Source organism: Polyergus mexicanus, unplaced genomic scaffold, assembly GCF_030449975.1.
Source record: "Polyergus mexicanus isolate NDT 795.1 unplaced genomic scaffold, iyPolMexi1.0 SCAF_21, whole genome shotgun sequence".
NCBI classification, from domain to species: domain Eukaryota; kingdom Metazoa; phylum Arthropoda; class Insecta; order Hymenoptera; family Formicidae; genus Polyergus; species Polyergus mexicanus.
This window is the reverse complement of record NW_027223341.1, coordinates 2,134,817-2,153,469: the sequence shown is the minus strand read 5'-3', so window position 1 is coordinate 2,153,469 and position 18,653 is coordinate 2,134,817. Positions and strand designations below refer to the sequence as shown.

Genomic DNA, 18,653 nt, shown 5'->3' with positions numbered 1-18,653 from the left:
AATTATTCATATAACGAATATATTTACATAGAAAAATACGCGTATCTATTTTTTAATAAAAAAAAGAATGTTGACAAAATAAAAGGAAAAAAGTATAACTATAACGCATTAGATAGTTTTTTAAATCTAAATTTTATGTTTTCTACAGGCTGCGCGTTTCAACAAACTTTGTGTGTTTCTACCTAAATGTCGAAATAAATAAAAATAAAGGTATAATTCTTCCATTTGTGTAAATAATTATTCTTATTTCCTCTAAGCTTTGAAGCATAATAACAAATGATACAATGTATATAAATTAGAAATATGGTATGTATGTGTATATTGACAAAAAATTTTTACATATGTTTCAAATAATTTATGAAAAAAATTAATGTTTTTAATATTATGATGTTTTATCATTCTAATCTTTTTTCCTTCTTTATACAGTATAAATATCTACAAAACATATTTAATATACTATTTTTTTACTATACCGCTCTGTCTATAGACGGGGATTCTCTGGCTGGACCAGATTTTTCAAATTCTGCTGGTTCCACAAGTCGCTTCTTCCCAAACGGCGGCGGCCCGATTAATTTTTTCACATCATCATATGTTAACGTTTCCCTTTCTAATAAAGCTTCTGCGAGCTGGCGTCAATAGAAATATTTTATACACGTGAAATAATATTTGATATATGATTCTAAGTATACATATATATACATATATACATATATTGTGTATATATAACTCTATATATATATATATATATATATATATATATATATATATATATATATATATAAGCATAAGTATGATAAAATATATATACTTTATCCAATTTATCTTTGTTATCCAGAAGTAATTGCCGAGTTCGTTCGTATGCTTCTCCTATTATTCTCCTTACTTCTGCATCCATTAGATTTGCCAACTTCCTACTATATGGTTTCTTATTTTTCTAGAAGAGGAAGACAATTATATACACTATATACATATAATGTTCTCAAACGCGATGAACGGTTTGCAAAATTATTAGGTTTTTTTTACGTACCGGGTCAGTATACTCTTCGTTGAAAGAAACTAAGCCTACAGCTGGACTCATTCCAAATTGTTGAACTTGAAGATACGCCGTTTTCGTCACTTTCTTCAAATCGTTTTCGGCGCCTGTCGAGATCTTATCGAACGTTATGTATTCCGCTACTCGTCCGCCCAGCATCATACACATTCGTTCGAAGAGTTCCTCTTCACTGTGAAGTTTCTGATCAGATTGAGTGTATTGTGCAAATCCCAGACTGAGATTGGTTCGCGGTACTATCGTTACTTTGAGCAACGCGTCTGTATGTTTCAGCAACCAACCCACTAGCGCATGGCCGGCCTCGTGGTAGGCGACAATGCGTTTCGTGGATGGAGTCAACGGATTGTTTCTCTTCATCAAACCACCGATCGTTCTGTCAATCGCGTACATGAGATCGCTGCTGTCGATCTGTTTCTTCTTATCCCTCGCGGCGTGCAACGCTGCTTCGTTGCAAACGTTTGCGATATCAGCGCCTGGAAATTTATATTTATATTTATATTTATATTAAATTTTCATATAACTGTCAAAGTAATAAAATATATTTCCTATTTTTATTAGTGAATTTAATTTACAATACCGCTAAATCCAGGTGTAAGATAAGCCAAGTATCCCGAATATTTTGAAGGTTCGCTTCGTAAAGATATCTTTTTAAGATGAGTTTCGAATATTTGTTGTCTCTCTTCTAAAGTGGGAAGATCGATCAAGATATGTCTGTCGAATCTGCCGGGTCTCAGTAACGCTTTATCCAGTACATCTGCCCTGTTTGTTGAAGCTAATATAATAACATCCTCCTTTGCTATCATTCCATCCATCTCTACTAAAAGCTGATTCAACGTTCTTTCAGATTCGCTGTTGGAGATTCCGAGCGAGTTGTCTGAACGTTTTTTGCCAATTGCATCAATTTCGTCGATGTATATGATACTCGGTGCTCTATGGAAAATTTTATTAAAGCGGATATTAATATTATTAAAATATACATAAATAAAAAAAACAATAAAGCGTCGAACCTCTTTTTCGCTTCTTTAAACAGATCTCTGACTCGAGCGGCACCCAAACCACCGAAGACTTCGATAAATTCAGAGCCATTCATGGATAGAAAGGGAACACTCGCTTCAGTCGCCACAGCTTTAGCCAGCAAAGTTTTACCGCAGCCGGGAGGCCCCAGAAGCAAAGCGCCTGAAAATGCATTTACACAAGTTCGATTTTATAGTATAAACTTGGAAACACTGATAATTTTCTAAACACATATATAAGCATACCTTGTGGCACTTTAGCGCCAAGTGTCTTGTAACGTTCCGGATGCTTGAGATAATCGACAAATTCCATCACTTCTATCTTAGCTTCCTTCAGTCCTGCCACGTCTGCAAAGTGTACACCTTTACCTTTCCCCATTAATGGCTCGACTAGTGTGAATTTCGCTTGTTTCATCTGCGAAATAATCTCAAAGGGTTTGAAAGAGAAACGTTTTCTCACTAAACTAAAGACACCAACAGCCACTAGTGCAATAAACAAGAATCTCATGATACTCGCTATATACTCTGTTTTCCTTTCATAAATCACTTGTACTCCTTGGCCTAAAATATTTTGAATAAATATATTGTAAAAGATGCAATCTCTAATGTACAATGCTTATTACGACATTGCAAATGATTTTACCTACCAGCCTTTATGCCAAGATCTTTCTCTACTTTTCTCAACTTTTCTTCAAAATTCTCAATGTTTGGAACAGCCATATAATATCTTTTGTAAGGGCTCCTTCTTCCCTTGATAATTGCACCATCATGCACCACAATTATAACATGATCAATAGTGGGATTGACAATAATCGCCTCAACTTCTCCTTTGCTCAGCATATGGTACACAAATTCATTCCAAGAGATAGAAGCTGCAGGCTATTCACAAATATTACTTACAAACAAGTAATAATATCTCGTATCTTTGATTTGTAATGACTTAATGATTTCTGTGATAAACAGCAGTCAATAAAAACTCACTTCTATATTTGATGTGTCTATTTGTTGCCTCAATGCGATCAAGAGAACATATAACAGTAAAAACCACATAGAGAGTTTACGAAGTAACAATCTTATCTCTTCATTTTTATCAGGCTCCTTGTCTGGCTTTTCTGAACTAGATTTCTTTGAAGATTGCTTATTGGAATTATTACATGTTGTATTAAAATATCTGACATTATCGATTCTTGGGAAAAGAGAAAACTTGCTGCCGCGCAAGAATGCAATCTGTATGGCATTAAATTCTTTATGTATCTTCTTGTAGGCCTAAAAACAAATACACTTTTATCGATGATACATGGAATATTCATTACTAATTAATTCATCAATACGAAGATATCTTCTTCTTCTTTCTTGAATGGCTCCTGTCCTCAAACGAAGGTCAATACAGTCAGAATCTTGCGTATAATGTGATTAAAAATGGCATTAAATAAAAATATTCTTTTGCACTGTTATGTTTACATAGGCTTTAACAAATATAAAAATTGTTTTTAGAAAAGGCGAAAATCCAAAAATAAGGCCCAAACAAAAGACACACGCGTAACATGTCAAAACCGCTTGTTCGCTTCCGTCCGCAGACGGCAACGAATTAATACGAAAATATCATATGCAGAGCGATATATCATGAATTAAAAATTAATCGACTAAGTAAATATGAAACGTAAATAGGAATCAGGAATAAAGTGTCATAAACCAGGGGATACTTACATGGTAAGAAACGGGAAGAGATAACCTAAGCGCACAATTTGAATGCTTGACATCAAGCAGGACCTTCTCCCTCGAGAGATAAAAATCTTTCGATGGGAAATTAAATATCCGACTGGACGCTACATAATGCCGCCTCGAAAACTTGATCAGACTTTGCATAATTTCAGATTTCGAAGGCAAAATCTTAGATGATAGATTCGCGCATCGTAGACAATTCGCGCGTGTACGAATCACTTCTTCTGTTTTTTGCACCGGGCCTAAGGCCGATATTACATTTGTCGTACGGCTTAAGGCCGATATTACATTTGTCATACGGCTTAAGACCGATATTATATTTGTCGTACGACAAACTTTTTAAGTATATTGATTGGCTGCAAAATATAAGACTCTGGCCCACACAGCCAATGGCTGCGTTCAGCAGAAAAAGCAGCTTCGCAACTGTATAAAATTTTTTAATACGATTGGTTTATACATTTAGATCCTGCAGGAACTAAAGACAAGAACCAATCATATTAAAGAATTATACAACAGTTGCAAAGCTGCTTTTTCTGCTGAACGCAGCCAATACCACCGACTAGAGTCCTATATAGGCTGCGGTCGAAAAGACGCTAGAAATGTTTCGAAGTGTTTGATTGATCAATCAAGAGAGTAAAGATTTATTTATTCTGATTGGTTAATGCAATGCTTCGAAGCATCTCTAGCATCTTCTTGACCGCAACCATAATCATCTTCTTCTTCTTCTCTGATATGGCTGGAAGACTTTCCGAAAAGAATTGTCTATACACCATTAACTAGGTATAGATATTGGATAGGATAATATATGATAAACCAATATAGGTATTATATAGGATAATGTGTGAAATCCTCTTTTTGAGTCATATGGCATCTTTCGATTACCAGCCTGCGACTCTACGCCCGGCGCCACGCATCGCCTCCACAACCATAATCTTCTTCTTCTTCTTCTTCTATGGCTGTTTGGGCATTAGGGAAGTCGCCCATACACCATTGTTTCTTATAAATTTTAAAAGATTATATATTTAAATTGAGACCCTTTACAAATGAGTGAAGCAGTTTGTATATCTTGAGATTGTTGGAAAAGGCAATACTAGGGATGTCGATTGAGATAAGTGGGTCTATTCTTTTGATAAAGGAAATGAGTGCGGATGACTTAGTATGGGAGAGGCATTGAAAGAAGATGTGATTGAGATTTTGACAAGCGTGACCACAGGAGCATTCTGACGATGTTAGAATGTTTTTGTCCAATAGATGTTTACCTGTGGCTGTGTGATGTGATCTGATTCTGGAGATGAGAGTAATAACACATCTAGGAAGTGAGCCATTGATATTTTTATACCATGGTGTGGAAAGGATGGAATCACCGTATTCAAGTTTGAGATTAAAGTATCTAAAGCCTTTATACTGGCTCTGTAGCCTGAGGGTTTGAGTAGTTTTGTCTTTAGCAAGTTTTTTGAATTTAGAATAAAGTTTTGAGTAATGGCATTTACTCATGAGAAGATGATTGAAAGGTGCAGAGACTCCTTAGCCAGAAGATCAGCCTGTTCGTTGCTATATATGACCTTATGACTAGGTATCCAAAATAGTTTGACTATGATATTATTAGTTTAGCAATTATACAGAGAATGTCTAATTTTTAGTATCCAGTGGTGAGTTTTACCTGACCAGGCAAAATTATTCAAGCCAGAGAGGACACTGAGTGAGTCCGTAAATATAGCCGAATTATTGATTTTCCTTTCCAAAATTATGTCGAGGGTGTGAGAAATAACGAGCGTCTCCGCTTCAAAGATTGAATAGTTGTCATTAATCCTGCGCTTAATTATTAAATTTAAGTTCGGAGAATAAATGGCGTATCCGGCTTTATTGGCCATATCCAGCCTAGATCCATCTGTATAAAATTTAGTAGAAGAAGGAATGTTTGAGTTTGTGAACTGAGTAAACTTATCTTGAATGTTTGGACGGTTAATTAATTCAAAACCCATATCCACATCGATTGGAGGATTGGACTGGTGACTATGATATTTAAACTCCAAGTATCCAGGAAGTTTAAATGTTTCGATCTGATTGAAAAGATGTTGATGTGTCATGAATGTGTTGATTAATTACTCGAAATTGTATTGATCATTTGCTGGATCTTGAGCGATTTGTTCTAAGGTGTTATGCAATGGGTGAGTAGTCCGAGCTTTGATTTTGCAAATAAGTTTTTCTGTGAGGTATTGCCATCTCGATGCCAGAGGCTGTTCACTGTTAATATCCAATAGTACGTTGGTCGGGGTTGTGCACATCATACCGGTAACAGTCCTAAGTGCGGCAAATTGCAGTCTGGAAGTTATAAGGTAAAGTGCTTCATCTAGAGGGTGAAATACTTGGCAGCCCCAGTCAAACAGAGGTCTGATGAAACCTTTATATATAGTAAGCAGTGTGTTTTGGTGAGCTCCCCATGTGATGCCTGAAATAGCTTTAAGAATGTTAATCCTGGGTATAGTCCTGTTTTTAAGTTTATTGATATGAGCTCTCCATTTTAATTCCGAGTCCAGGTAAATCCCAAGGAAGCGAGGCGACCAGGAAATTGGAATGTTAGTGTTGTCTAATTTGAGGAAAAAGTTGTTATTCCTTAGTAAAACACGTAAATTCCTTGGCTTCATAGAAGAGAAAATGGTATATGCTGATTTCTCAGGGGCAATCTTTAGACCAAGACGTCCGAAAAACACCTTAAGACTTTCCACGGCAATACCAAGTTGACATTTTATTGAATCAAGGTTATCATCCATATGATATATGGCAATATCATCAGCGTACATTAATATTTTCAAATGCTCTGGGAGGCAAGTATGAGCCAAGGCTACGTATATGTTAAATAGAATCGGGCTGAGAATGGAACCCTGTGGCAATCCTCGGTCGGTTCTTCTAGTCTGAAGAGGGATACCGGCTGCGTATCCTGTAAGGTTACGGTTAATGGTGGTTTTCCTAATGAAGCCTATGATTTTTGGAGGAAGGCCAAGTTTCTCAAGAAGTATTAATAGTGCCTCTGGTAAAACATTGTCAAATGCACTGACCAGGTCCAAAAAGACAACTCCAGTGAATTTACGGTGTCTGTTGGCCAAATGGATATCAGTAATGAGCGTAGCCATATTATCCATACAGGAAAGACCCCGGCGAAAGCCAAATTGGTGTTGTGGTAGAACTTTGTTGTTTTCTGCCCACCACTCAAGGCGTTTTAAGATTAATTTTTCGAAAATTTTATGTAGATTATTTGCTAGAGATATAGGTCTCAATGCTTTTTTTTCACCAGGTTTAGGAATGAAGACCGTGAAGTAGTTGTTGGGTACGAACCTTTATTAAAAAAACAGTTAAAGATTTTAAGAATCAACTTGTGTAGATTCTCCGGCGATTTCTTGATGATTTTATTTGATATTAAATCCGGACCCGGAGTTGATTTGATTTTTAATGAAAAGACCGCAGCGTTAAATTCATATGTAGAAAAGTTTTTTTGCATGAAAGCGGCATCGCAGCTGGCAGTAAACGAAAGATCAAAAAGGACCTGGATATCGTAGGTAGAAAGCGGCGGTACCGGTGTGTAAGGTGCCAGTTTATTAAAAGCCGAATGAAATTCCTCTTCATCAATTACTCGTTGACTGGGATTACCAGATTTTTTGTTTGAGAAGGCACGAATATAAGACCAAATCCTTGGAATAGGTGTATTGACATCCAGAGAAGTACAAAATTCTCTGAAGGCAATCCTTTTCTTCCATAAAAATTCCTTGGAAACAATTTGACAGATGTCCAAGTATTTCTTGAGATTGTTTGAGGTAGGAGACTTCTTGAATTCTTTGAAGACTTGATTCTTTTGTCTAATTGCGTCGTAGCAATCGTTATTCCACCATGGAGTCGGGGCTTTTTTCCGAATTTTATTAGCTTGAGAGCGTTTAGCACCCGCCTTTTCCGGAGCAATATTGTTTGATAAAGTACCCGAGGAGTTTCTGATTTCGGGGGATGTCGGGAAGAACGTTTAGAATCCACGCGCACGTACGTTGGTCCGAGCCGCACCTTGTGAATATTCACACTTACACTTACTTCGATGATTGATTTCCGATTGATAATGTCCTTATGGTCACTGAGATCCTTGAGAACACCGTGAGATTGATTTCTAGATTCGATCCGAATCGCAAACCAAATTCCGAGAGCTTTGTAGACTTTTCTAAAGACAGCGTGCGCTATGAAAGACCGTTACTCACGGAATGATCGAGGATCACCGGAAGGGTCGATATCGACGCCGGAGCGGTCCTGAGAGCTTAATTATGATTGGCTGTTAGCATGGCGCAATGCTGATTAGATTGATAAGCCCGGCATCGGGATTGGGTTGAGGTCGCGTACAAGAGAGAAAAGGAAGAGAGAAAGAACACTAAAGAGAAGGACTAGAGTGAGTGAGATGATGTTGAGGAGATTGCGCAAAAGTCGCGATAGTTTCTGAACATTCCGCCCGCCTTCTACAACAGCGTTGAAGAATTATGCTATTGGTGATGGTGAGGCCGAATCCGTTGCTGGTTGCTCCGTGGGTGAGGGTTGATCTGGTGTCGTCGGAAGCACTGCCAACTTGGTGATAGGCCGCTTGAGTTCTGTTGTGGCCGTCTTGAGGGTAACCACTCTGCAGAGACCGTCCGAGCCAAGATGAAGCTGTGTGACCCGAGCAAGAAGCCATTTTGATGGGGGGAATCTCTCATCCGTGAGAAGTACAAGAGAGCCGACCTTGATTTGCGTGGAGGGATGGATGCCATTTCGATATCGCTAGCTGACGTTGAAGACATTCAGCTGACCAACGTGACCAGAAATGTTGGAATTGTTGCTGATCGAGCTGCCACCGAGATAACCTTGGGAGGGGCACTGCGGAGAGAGATGGCTCCGGAATTGTAGTTGGCGCTGCCCCGATGATGAAGTGCCCGGGGGTGAGGGCTGCCAGGTCTTCCGGGTCGTCTGAAAGTGGACACAATGGCCTGGAGTTGAGGACTGCCTCGATTTGAACTAGAAGAGTCGTAAGTTCTTCATAGGTTAGGGCAGTCTCGCCTATAGTTCTTCGCAGATGATGCTTGACCGATTTGACAGCGGCCTCCCATTTACAGCCGAAGTGAGGGGCTGCTGGAGGATTGAAGACCCAAGTGGTGCCGTCATGGGTCAGTAGCTGAGTGAGTTCCGAGAATTCCTTTGATCCCGCATTGAATAGCCGCTTAAGAGATGTATCTGCCCCCTGAAAATTGGTTCCACAGTCGCTAAAAAGAGTTTGGCAGATACCTCGCCGTTCCGTTAACCGCCGATACGCTGCGATGAATCCGTCTGTCGAATAGTCCGTCACTGCCTCCAGATGAACCGCCGAAGTTGAGAAGCAAACAAAGATGGCTAACCATCCCTTGTGACACTTAGCCTCTCGTCCTCGCCAAGTTTTAAGAGTGAGGGGGCCGGCGTAATCAACCCCTGTGTTGAGGAAGGGACGAGATGGCCTAATGCGAGATGATGGCAGTTGACCCATGAGTTGCTGTGCCCTTACGCCTCGTTGTCGAGCACACCGAACGCAGCGGAGAATGTAAGATCTTACTGGAGCTCGGCCACCAACGATCCAGTAAGCCTGGCGAAGATAAGTCAAGGTTACCTGAGTTCCGCCGTGAAGAGTCCTTAGATGGGCGTCCGATATAATGAGTCGGGACAGATATGAATCCCGTGGCAAGATGGCTGGGTGCTTGCATTCAGAGTCCAATTGAGAATGCCTGAGTCGGCCTCCGACTCTGAGGATGCCCGAATGATCGATGAAGGCCGTAAACTTGGCGAGAGGATGAGACCTTGACAAGTGTGCTCCGCTTGAGATGATTGTCAGTTCCGATGTGAAGTACGCCGATTGGACTGACCGAATCCAATATAGTCGTGAAACTTCCAGATCTGCAGGGGTGAGAGGTGTGGCCAGAGAAGACTGTGGTATACCTTTGAGGGTCGCGCAACACCGTTGACAGTGAGCCGTAATCCGAAGAAGCCGTGTGAGCGATGAGTAACGATAGAGAAGCTCCCAGAGGTGGTGTTGCCTTATTGTTGAGGAGGTGAGAAGAAGCCCGGGCCGCTCCCCAAGAGTCGCCGCCGAATCTAGCTGTGATACCGTGCTTGGCCAATGTTGAGGAGACTGTGCTAGCCACGAAGGACCGTTCCACCAAAGATGATGCCGAGAGAGTTGCGCGGAAGAGAGATCGCGAGAAGCACAGTCTGCCGGATTTTCCTTGCCGGGAATAAACCGCCAATGGCCTTGAGGTACGCGTTCTTGAATTGCCGCCACTCGATTCCGAACGAAGTCCTTCCAGCGAGAGGGATGACTGTTGATCCAGGTGAGCGATCCTGATGAGTCCGTCCACAGGTAGATTGGTATCTCCGCGAATTCTAGTGTTCGTTGAACATAGCTGATGAGACGAGAGAGTAGAACCGCCGCCGTGAGTTCCAGCCGGGGAATGGTGAGCCTTTTGAGAGGTGCGACCTTGGTTTTGGCGCACACCAGTGTGATGATTGACTCTGTCATGTGAGGGGTGACCTTGATGTAAACTGCAGCCGCCATGGCAAGTTGCGAAGCATCCGAAAATCCATGAAGTTCGACCGTGGCTGACGGCGTGAGAGACATCCACCGAGGAATCGTGATGGAAGTCAGGTCCGACAGCTCTGAACGGAAGTGCGTCCACCAATCTCGAAGTTGCGGCGAGAGACAGTCATCCCAGCCGACCTTTTCCAGCCACAGTTCCTGGAGGAGCGTCTTCGCCCTGATGATTACCGGAGATAAGAATCCCAAAGGATCAAACAATTGCACTACTTCCGATAGTATAGTCCGTTTGGTGATGACGGGCCGGTTGGAGGCCTTGCTCTGGAAGACGAACTGATCTGAGTGAGGCTGCCATGTGAGTCCCAAAATCTTACCCTGCGTGTTAGCAAACGAGTGAGGCTCTACTGCTGCGCCGTCCCTAGGGAGAGCCCGAAATAGCTCCGGATGATTATTCTGCCACTTCGCCAGAGGAAAGCCGCCCGCCTTGCAGAGGTTTACTAGTTGGTGAGCGATAGAGATCAGCTCCGGAAGAGTGTCAGCGCCACTGCAAATGTCGTCCACATACCGTCCCTTGAGGAGAGAGCGGACCGCCAAAGAGTAGTTCCTACCTTCGTCTTTGACAAGTTGAAGGAGGACGCGAACAGCCAAGAAGGGGGCTGATCGGGTGCCGTACGTGACCGTCGTGAGTTGGTACGGGATGATGTTGAGTTGATCGTCGACCCAAAGGATCCGTTGGAGATCCCAATCGTCTGGATGAACCTGAATTTGGCGGAACATCTTGGTGATATCCGTGATAAAAATGTACCGGTGTCGTCACACCCAGAGTAAGATATCTGAGATGTCTGGTTGGAGGTTTGCACCCGTGTGCAGAATATCGTTGAGGGAAGATCCCGTGCTGATGAGGCTGGACCCATTGAATACCACTCTTAATTTGGTGGTGATACTGTCATCCTTAAGGACTCCATAGTGAGGGAGGTAGAACACCGGTGATGGTTCTGGAGTGGAGGGGGAAACCCTGACCATGTGCTGAAGCTCTTCGTACTCCCGAATAAATGATGAGTACAGATTCTGGTAGGTCGGATCCATTGAGAGGCGCCGTAACATGCGTTGCAGGCAACGTTGAGCAGTTGCTCGCGACTCCCCTAGATGGCTGGTCTGGAACTTGAGGGGAAGCCGTACGACATAACGCCTAGCACTATCTCGCGAATGGGTGTCCTTGAAATGAGTTTTGCACTCCTCTTCGTCAGGGTTGAGCTGAGTTGTGGAGAATGAGGGAACCTCTTCTTGGATCCAGAACTTTGTGAGCAGGTCGTGAAGCTCATGATCCACCGCGACATGATGAGAACTATGAGTTGTGGCCGATGATGTAGAAGTCGAACCGAGGACAATCCATCCAAAAACAGTGTGTTGAGCGATGGGTTCTTCCTCCAACCCTTTAATGATATCGGGCTAGATGAACAGTCCGTAGGAGTCGGTACCCAGGATTAGGTCTATTGGTCCGGGGGTGAGGAAATCTGGATCCGCCAGCTGGAGCCCGTGAAGGTGAGGCCAACTATGCTCTGCTGTCGCTATAGACGGGAGTGAGGTTGTTAAATTCTTGAGGATGAAAGCTGTAACCTTAATGGATTGCGAAGAGTAAATGGAATGAAGTGTCAGAGGGACGACACCCCGAGTTCGCTCCGACTGAGATCCGCCAATACCTATGATGGGGACCGAGGCGTGCCGTCGAGGTACCTGGAGGGTTTTGATAAGTTGTCCAAAAGCAAAGGTGAGTTCCGATCCGGGATCGATGAGCATCCTGACCGAGTGAGGCAAGCCAGGTGATCGGATGATGGCGCAACAAGTAGCGAGTAAGACTGCCGGACGAGTGAGAACTGCCGAGTGAGATGGAGCAAGGACTGCGTGCATGAGTCATTCCGAAGCCGCTGATGTAGTGCTCTCAGTTGGTGAGGCGAGCGCCGGCGTCTGTGGGGCTGCGGTCGAGGAGGTTACCCTGCCTTGTGTAGCTGACCGACGTGGGGGAGGTTGACCATCCATGTGTATCATGGTATGATGCTTGTTGCCGCACCTCTTGGAGTTTTGACAGGCGAGTGCGTTATGCCTGCCCAAGCAATTAAAGCAGAGTCGACGGTCGATTACTATGTTGCGCCGCAGATGAGAAGATATATCTCTGAAACGAGGACAAGAGACAATGTAATGAGGGCCAGAGCACAGTGCACATCCAGAGGTTTCCGAAATCCCGGAGGGGGGTGAGATGGCCACATGAGCGATGGCCGTAGATGGTTTGCTGCTGTGTCAAATGATGTCTAATTGATTAACTTCACTGAAGAGAGAGTGTCCGATGAGCAATGCGTCTCCGAGGGTGAGAAGGAGAGGTCCGTATACCGCGCACGAGACTCACAAGATGGCCGGGGAGAGAGCGAGTCAAAGCACCGCGTGGCTACGGGAGCGAGAGAGAGCGCCCTACGCGTCGCGGAGATCCGTTGCCGAGCGCCCGAATCCGTCCGAGCGTCGCCGAACACGCACGAACTGGCGGGCGCGCCGGAAGTCTGAGAGCGAGGGAGAGAGCGCGCCGAGGATCGTTCTCGAGCTTTCGCCGATAGCACTTGGAAAGCACACATTTGTTTTCTTAGTCCGCACCCAGAGATGTTCGATCCGATTCACTGAGGAGAGATGAGCCGTCCGTATCGCGCGCACGAGGCTCACAAGATGGCCGCTGAGAGGGTGAGCCTGAGCACGTGTCGTAGAGATCCGTTACCGAGCGCCCGAGTCCGTCCGAGCGTCGCCGAACACGCACGAGCAACCGAGTCCGACGGAAGTCAGAGCGAGAGAGAAAGCACGACACGGATCGTTCTCGAACTTTCGCCGTTAGCACGTGGAAAGCACACAACCGAATTTCTAAGTCCGCACCCAGATATGTTCGTTACCGCACCCACCGATCCGGCTCGAAGGACCAAAAAATGTTTGATAAAGTACCCGAGGAGTTTCTGGTTTCGGGGGGTGTCGGGAAGAACGTTTAGAATCCACGCGCACGTACGTTGGTCCGAGCCGCACCTCGTGAATATTCACACTTACACTTACTTCGATGATTGATTTCCGATTGATAATGTCCTTATGGTCACTGAGATCCTTGAAAACACCGTGAGATTGATTTCTAGATCCGATCCGAATCGCAAACCAAATTCCGAGAGCTTTGTAGACTTTTCTAATAACAGCGTGCGCTATGAAAGACCGTTACTCACGGAATGATCGAGGATCACCGGAAGGGTCGATATCGACGCCGGAGCGCGGAAAAGGTCCTGAGAGCTTGATTATGATTGGCTGTTAGCATGGCGCGATGCTGGGCTTAGATTGATAAGCCCGGCATCGGGATTGGGTTGAGGTCGCGTACAAGAGAAAAAAGGAAGAAAGAAAGAATACTAAAGAGAAGGACTAGAGTGAGTGAGATGATGTTGATTCGATTGCGCAAAAGTCGCGATAGTTTCTAAACAAATATGTATATTGTATATTAGATTTTCATATATTGAGTTGAGATTGTTCATATTGATATGGAACGAATGAACAAATTTGTTACATTCCTCTTGAAATGAAGTCCAATCAATTTTAGATATCAATATATGAAGGTCTGCCGAAATCTGGAGTGTACGACATATCATTAATCTTAGTAACGATCGGAAAGTGATCGCTGCCATAATTAGAATCAAGAATCTGCCAAGAGCACTTTGTAGCTACGGATGGTGAAACTAGCGTAATGTCCAAAGAGAAGGCAGAGGACAAGTCAGCGGATGACCAGGTTAAGTTGCCGTTGTTGATACAGATCAAATCTGAACTAGAAATGGCTGTTTCCAGTTTTCTACCTTCGGTGTCGGGGCCACGAATAAGGTTAGAACACAAAGTGCTCTTACCATTAACGTCCCCACAGATGATTATAGGATCAAAAGAATTGCAGAAATGAAGAATCTCTGTCCACGCTTGATTGTTTGTAAACGGATGTGAGCCTCCACGAGGAGGACTGTACAAGGAACATATATAAAGATGCTTATTTGATTCTATCCAGACTTTGCCAATCAACAGTTCAGTGTTGTTAGTTGACCATATATTTCCAATACGAGTATCTCTAATATATGAGAATCTTAGTTGCTTCCCAATCAGGACAGCCACTCCTCCTCCATGTCTATTACGGTTGTTCGTAAATATGTCATAGTTAGAGATTGATGGTGAAAAATCGTCATCAAGTCTGGTTTCACATAGGACAGCAATATTGATGCTATAAGTGTTCAGTAAGTGGATCAAATCGGGCATTTTTCTCGTTAGAGATCGACAATTCCACTGTATAATATTTACATTAGAAGAAGTCATATAGATAGATCAATATTAATGCAAATTTATGAACACAAAACATTGCTGAGCAGAGTATGGCCCAGCTCGAGAAGCATCTCACGATGGATCATTTTTATTGAGGAGAATTTATTCTGACAGGATTCTATCCAAGCGTCAAGGAATTCTGGATGAGGATTTAATGGCGTTTGTTTAGAGGATTGTATATCAAAAGATGAAGGGGTAGAAATAATGGTCGAAGAATCTTGGGGTGATAAAGAGTTGGAGGATGAAGATGATGAAGAAGCGTCAACTTTGTTTTTTTTTATTATTTTTTTTTATTTATATTGTTGTTATTATTAGGATTAAAGAAAGGTACTTGTTTGAGTTGTTTCAGGGTGGGGAAGGATTTGGGAGAGGGAAGGGGAGAGGGGAAGGAAATTGGGGGAGAAGAGGTAGGCAAGGAGTGATAATGATGAGACTGAGAAGGGGGGGAGGGGAAGGAGAAGTGTTTTTTTTTTTAGATAAATGAATGAATGAATGAGATATCTGCGAAGGTAGGGAAATTTTATTGTTATTATAATTGTGGTTATCTCTAGTGACTGCGGAGAAGGAAGGGTAGCGTGAAGAAGAATTAGTGGTATAATCAGTTGAAGGAGAATGATGAGTTTTGTTAAATGGGAAGAATTCAGAAAAAGAAGGGAGGGGTACCCCGTGAGTAGGGCGGGTCCAACCATAATCCACGCCAGGGCCCGGATCCAGATCCATACCCTGCATGAGAGCGATGGCTTCTTTTTGAGTGATGTTATTATAAGCCATAAATTTTTTTATCTCCCTTTGTTTGCAAAAGACGGGACATTTACTATCACGAGCTTCATGTTCAGCATCATCAAGCTTATGTCTCTTGCAATTGATACAGCAAGGTGTGATCTCGTCACAAGTAGTTCCATTGTGTGAAGAACTAAGTCTACCACACCTTTGGCATATGGCATTTGTATCAGGAGTGCGACAAATTTTAATGTTGTGTCCGTATCTTTGACATCTGTGACAGCGCACAACTCTTTGTATGAATGGTTCCAGAGTAAACCTTTTACTCATGTATATAATACTAGGAGGAGCAGTAGCAATTCTGAAACGAAAGATGTATGAATCAGTTTCCACATATTTGGTCTCAGTAATGTTATCCTTATTCTTAGAGCGAATAGCTCTTTTCAATCTAGTGACTTCAAAGGGAGGAATCCACATAACTTCCTATCCAGGAGGGGGACGAACGTTTGCCAGTATTTCTTCCGGTGAGTCGTCGTCATCAATTCCTCTAATAACAAATTGTCTAATAACCTTAAAATTAGGTATGTAAGCTAACCATTTTTCACCAGGGAAAGAGAGGTTAGTTCTTTTATTGAAAGATTCTATAAATCGATTGGCAGTTGATCCGTCAGAGAAAAGGAAAGAAAAGAACACCGCACTAATCATATGGAAAATCTGTCCCGGTCAAATCAATTGGTTTTTACATATGTTGTAGCTTATGACCTACTGAACAAAAGATGTAATGGGCACAAAGCTCAATAATGGACAGTTATCGAGTTATAACCAGTCAAACATGAAAAATTCGGACTGCCAAATAGTCAAATCTCGGAAGGTATTGATTTTTTTGAAAAATGTTTGAAACAAACATAATAGGGTTTTACAAAATCTGTTAGTTGGTGACATTATTTGTGAATTTTGAATGACCTTGAAAAGCTCCGTGAACAAAAATCTTCCACAAAAATGCCTATTTTTTATTATATTCGTGTAGCTAAATTCGAGACGTTTTCAAAATATTTTTGATGAACCTTTTTTCTACTAAAACTTACGTGACTTTCTACGCCTAACATTAGAATATTTACGAGATTTGACTGTTGGTACATTTCAGGTTCGTCTAGCAAGATTTTATATTCAAGATAAGATGCAGCGTGATGCACAAGAAGAATTTCAATTGGATTCGTTGTTTGATGAACAAGGTTTCATAAGGGTGCGAGTGTTTTCACGATTCCGTAATGCTACAAAACATCAAATATTTATAGTTTACAACATAAGAGATGCAGATAATATAGATGATGAGAGGGAGGCGATTTTTGGTTATTACTGCACCTGTAAGTCAGGCGCACGAACTGTGGGTACATGTACACATGTAACCAGCGTATTGTGGTATTTAGGATATGCACGACACCAGCCCAATGTTCGTTATCCCTCTTCATCATTATTGAACACAATATTAGATGCCGCTCAGAGACCATGCACCACAGCAGGATCCAAATAATGAGTAATATACAATAAGATCATTTATTTTATTACCCCACACATACACACACAGCAGAGAGGGTTTGGAGTCAAAAAATACTACGGGAGTGACGAACCGTGGGGTCCTTATCTCTGCTGTGACACATAAAGATTTTTGTTCACGAAGCTTTTCAAGGTCATTCAAAATTCACAAATAATGTCACCAACTAACAGATTTTGTAAAACCCTACTATGTTTGTTTTTCAAACATTTTTCAAAAAAACAATACCTTCCGAGATTTGACTATTCGGCAGCCCGAATTTTTCATGTTTGACAGGTTATAACTCGATAACTGTCCATTATTGAGCTTTGTGCCCATTACATCTTTTGTTCAGTAGGTCATAAGCTACAACATATGTAAAAACTAATTGATTTGACCGGGACAGATTTTCCATATGATTAGTGCGGGGTTCTTTACGAGCAAACCTTTTTCTATTATTTACAGCATCGTGAGACAAAAAATGTTGCCGTCAATTTGCTTCAAACTTTTTGACAAACCAAAACAAGACAAACGTTTGCTAGACAATTGTTATCAAAATTAAAGCAAACCTTGTCGCAACGCTTTGGCAAAACGTGATTTTAATATTCTTGGCTAGCTGGGTACACATGTATATACATATATAAACATAAAAAATCATATTAATAATTTCTATAACAATATTTCAATAATATATTACATATATCGATGTCCCTAATATGTACTACACTGAAAATAAAAATAGTAAATTGAAAAAAGATCACATGCAACGCTACTAATATGAAATATGTATATCAGTACATCATTGCTTTTGAGATCCACAATTATGGATCTAGCAGAGACATAAACCACCCGGTCGTTTTACCGTGGCACTGAAAGTGGATCTGGCCATGTAGTTCCTCTCGGAAAATGGATCCAGTTAGCGCCACTGTACCGGCTAGTTAAAGCGTCGTAAGAAAAACGCCGGCGTGGCCCCTCTCAGGCTTCTCTCTGGTTTACGACGGTTTTATTTACACACGGGCTTAGCACGACTGCGCGGATATAACTAGTAGTACCATAAATAATGGATTTATCACTAGCAGACTTATGATTACGGCGCGGTTATAACTAGCGGACCTATGACTATCAGGCTTATTACTAGCAGGCTTAAGGTAACATTTCATGAGCAGTGAAAAGCAGCAGCAGTTTAGTAACTAACTAGCATTGTTTGGTGATTTTACAGAATTGCTGCGCTGCCCATGAAATAGGTTTTCTGCAGTGTTTTAAATCGTTAATCTCAATTTCAATATTAATTGAGATATAACCGAATGAGTAAAAGGACTAGTAGATTTTTATTTTTATAATTATAGTTCCTACAAACTTACCTCTGGTGATTCCATACTTTAGAATATATGTACATATATAACCAAAACACAGCTTTTATTGTTTTGCTGTTCAACAGGATAAACTTCAAACAGCAAAAACTTGCGCCGAAAGTACGTCACCGATTTTAGTTACTTTCTAAACTGCTATTGCTTTTCACTGCTCATGAAGGGGATCGCGAGAGAGATAGTGTTTCTGGAGTGAGTGAGACGGCGTGTGCGGTGTACGAGCGAGTGAGACAGTGCGTGCAGTGTGCGTGCAAGCGGGATAGGTAGAGCAAGATACGAAGTAAGCCATGTGTATCAGTACTCTGCGTTGATACCACTGCTT

At 41.9% G+C, this 18,653-nt stretch overlaps 3 protein-coding genes and 1 long non-coding RNA gene across 5 annotated transcripts; 1 reads left to right on the top strand and 3 right to left on the bottom strand.

Annotated features, from left to right (window-relative positions):
• Positions 1-60: 60 nt before the first annotated feature.
• On the bottom strand, positions 61-4,085 carry Spg7 (SPG7 matrix AAA peptidase subunit, paraplegin). The gene is made up of 9 exons (XM_070312177.1): positions 3,772-4,085; positions 3,046-3,330; positions 2,712-2,943; positions 2,311-2,625; positions 2,059-2,227; positions 1,629-1,981; positions 1,028-1,524; positions 809-934; positions 61-626 (listed from the first exon to the last, which is right to left on the bottom strand). The coding sequence occupies exons 1-9, from the start codon at positions 4,081-4,083 to the stop codon at positions 468-470; spliced, it is 2,448 nt and encodes an 815-aa protein (XP_070168278.1). The 5' UTR covers positions 4,084-4,085; the 3' UTR covers positions 61-467.
• A 4,418-nt stretch (positions 4,086-8,503) lies between these two features.
• Positions 8,504-11,125, bottom strand: LOC138942152 (uncharacterized). Its single transcript, XM_070312204.1, has one exon. The coding sequence runs from the start codon at positions 11,123-11,125 to the stop codon at positions 8,504-8,506; it is 2,622 nt and encodes an 873-aa protein (XP_070168305.1).
• A 36-nt stretch (positions 11,126-11,161) lies between these two features.
• LOC138942151 (uncharacterized) lies at positions 11,162-12,145 on the bottom strand. Its single transcript, XM_070312203.1, has 2 exons — positions 11,827-12,145; positions 11,162-11,781 (listed from the first exon to the last, which is right to left on the bottom strand). Exons 1-2 carry the CDS (start codon positions 12,143-12,145, stop codon positions 11,162-11,164), a joined length of 939 nt encoding a protein of 312 aa, XP_070168304.1.
• A 3,602-nt stretch (positions 12,146-15,747) lies between these two features.
• LOC138942127 (uncharacterized) lies at positions 15,748-17,485 on the top strand. 2 transcript variants are annotated; one of them, XR_011448275.1, is made up of 4 exons: positions 15,748-15,957; positions 16,042-16,304; positions 16,578-16,967; positions 17,430-17,485. It is a non-coding gene; the product is annotated as an uncharacterized lncRNA (long non-coding RNA). The 2 variants fall into 2 exon arrangements; XR_011448274.1 differs by having other exon boundaries at positions 15,748-16,304.
• The last annotated feature ends 1,168 nt before the right edge of the window (positions 17,486-18,653 follow it).

Bases quoted from the DNA above. Each gene is read 5' to 3' on its own strand.
- Spg7 (XM_070312177.1), bottom strand. From the start codon at position 4,083: ATGACAAATGTAATATCGGCCTTAAGCCGTACGACAAATGTAATATCG. The intron at 3,331-3,771 runs GTAAGTATCCCC...ATTTGTTTTTAG, and splicing joins CTCTTCCCGTTTCTTACCAT to GCCTACAAGAAGATACATAA. The intron at 935-1,027 runs GTACGTAAAAAA...TTCCTCTTCTAG, and splicing joins ACGAAGAGTATACTGACCCG to AAAAATAAGAAACCATATAG.
- LOC138942152 (XM_070312204.1), bottom strand. From the start codon at position 11,125: ATGTTCCGCCAAATTCAGGTTCATCCAGACGATTGGGATCTCCAACGG.
- LOC138942151 (XM_070312203.1), bottom strand. From the start codon at position 12,145: ATGCTCATCGATCCCGGATCGGAACTCACCTTTGCTTTTGGACAACTT. The intron at 11,782-11,826 runs GTACCGACTCCT...ATATCATTAAAG, and splicing joins ACCAATAGACCTAATCCTGG to GGTTGGAGGAAGAACCCATC.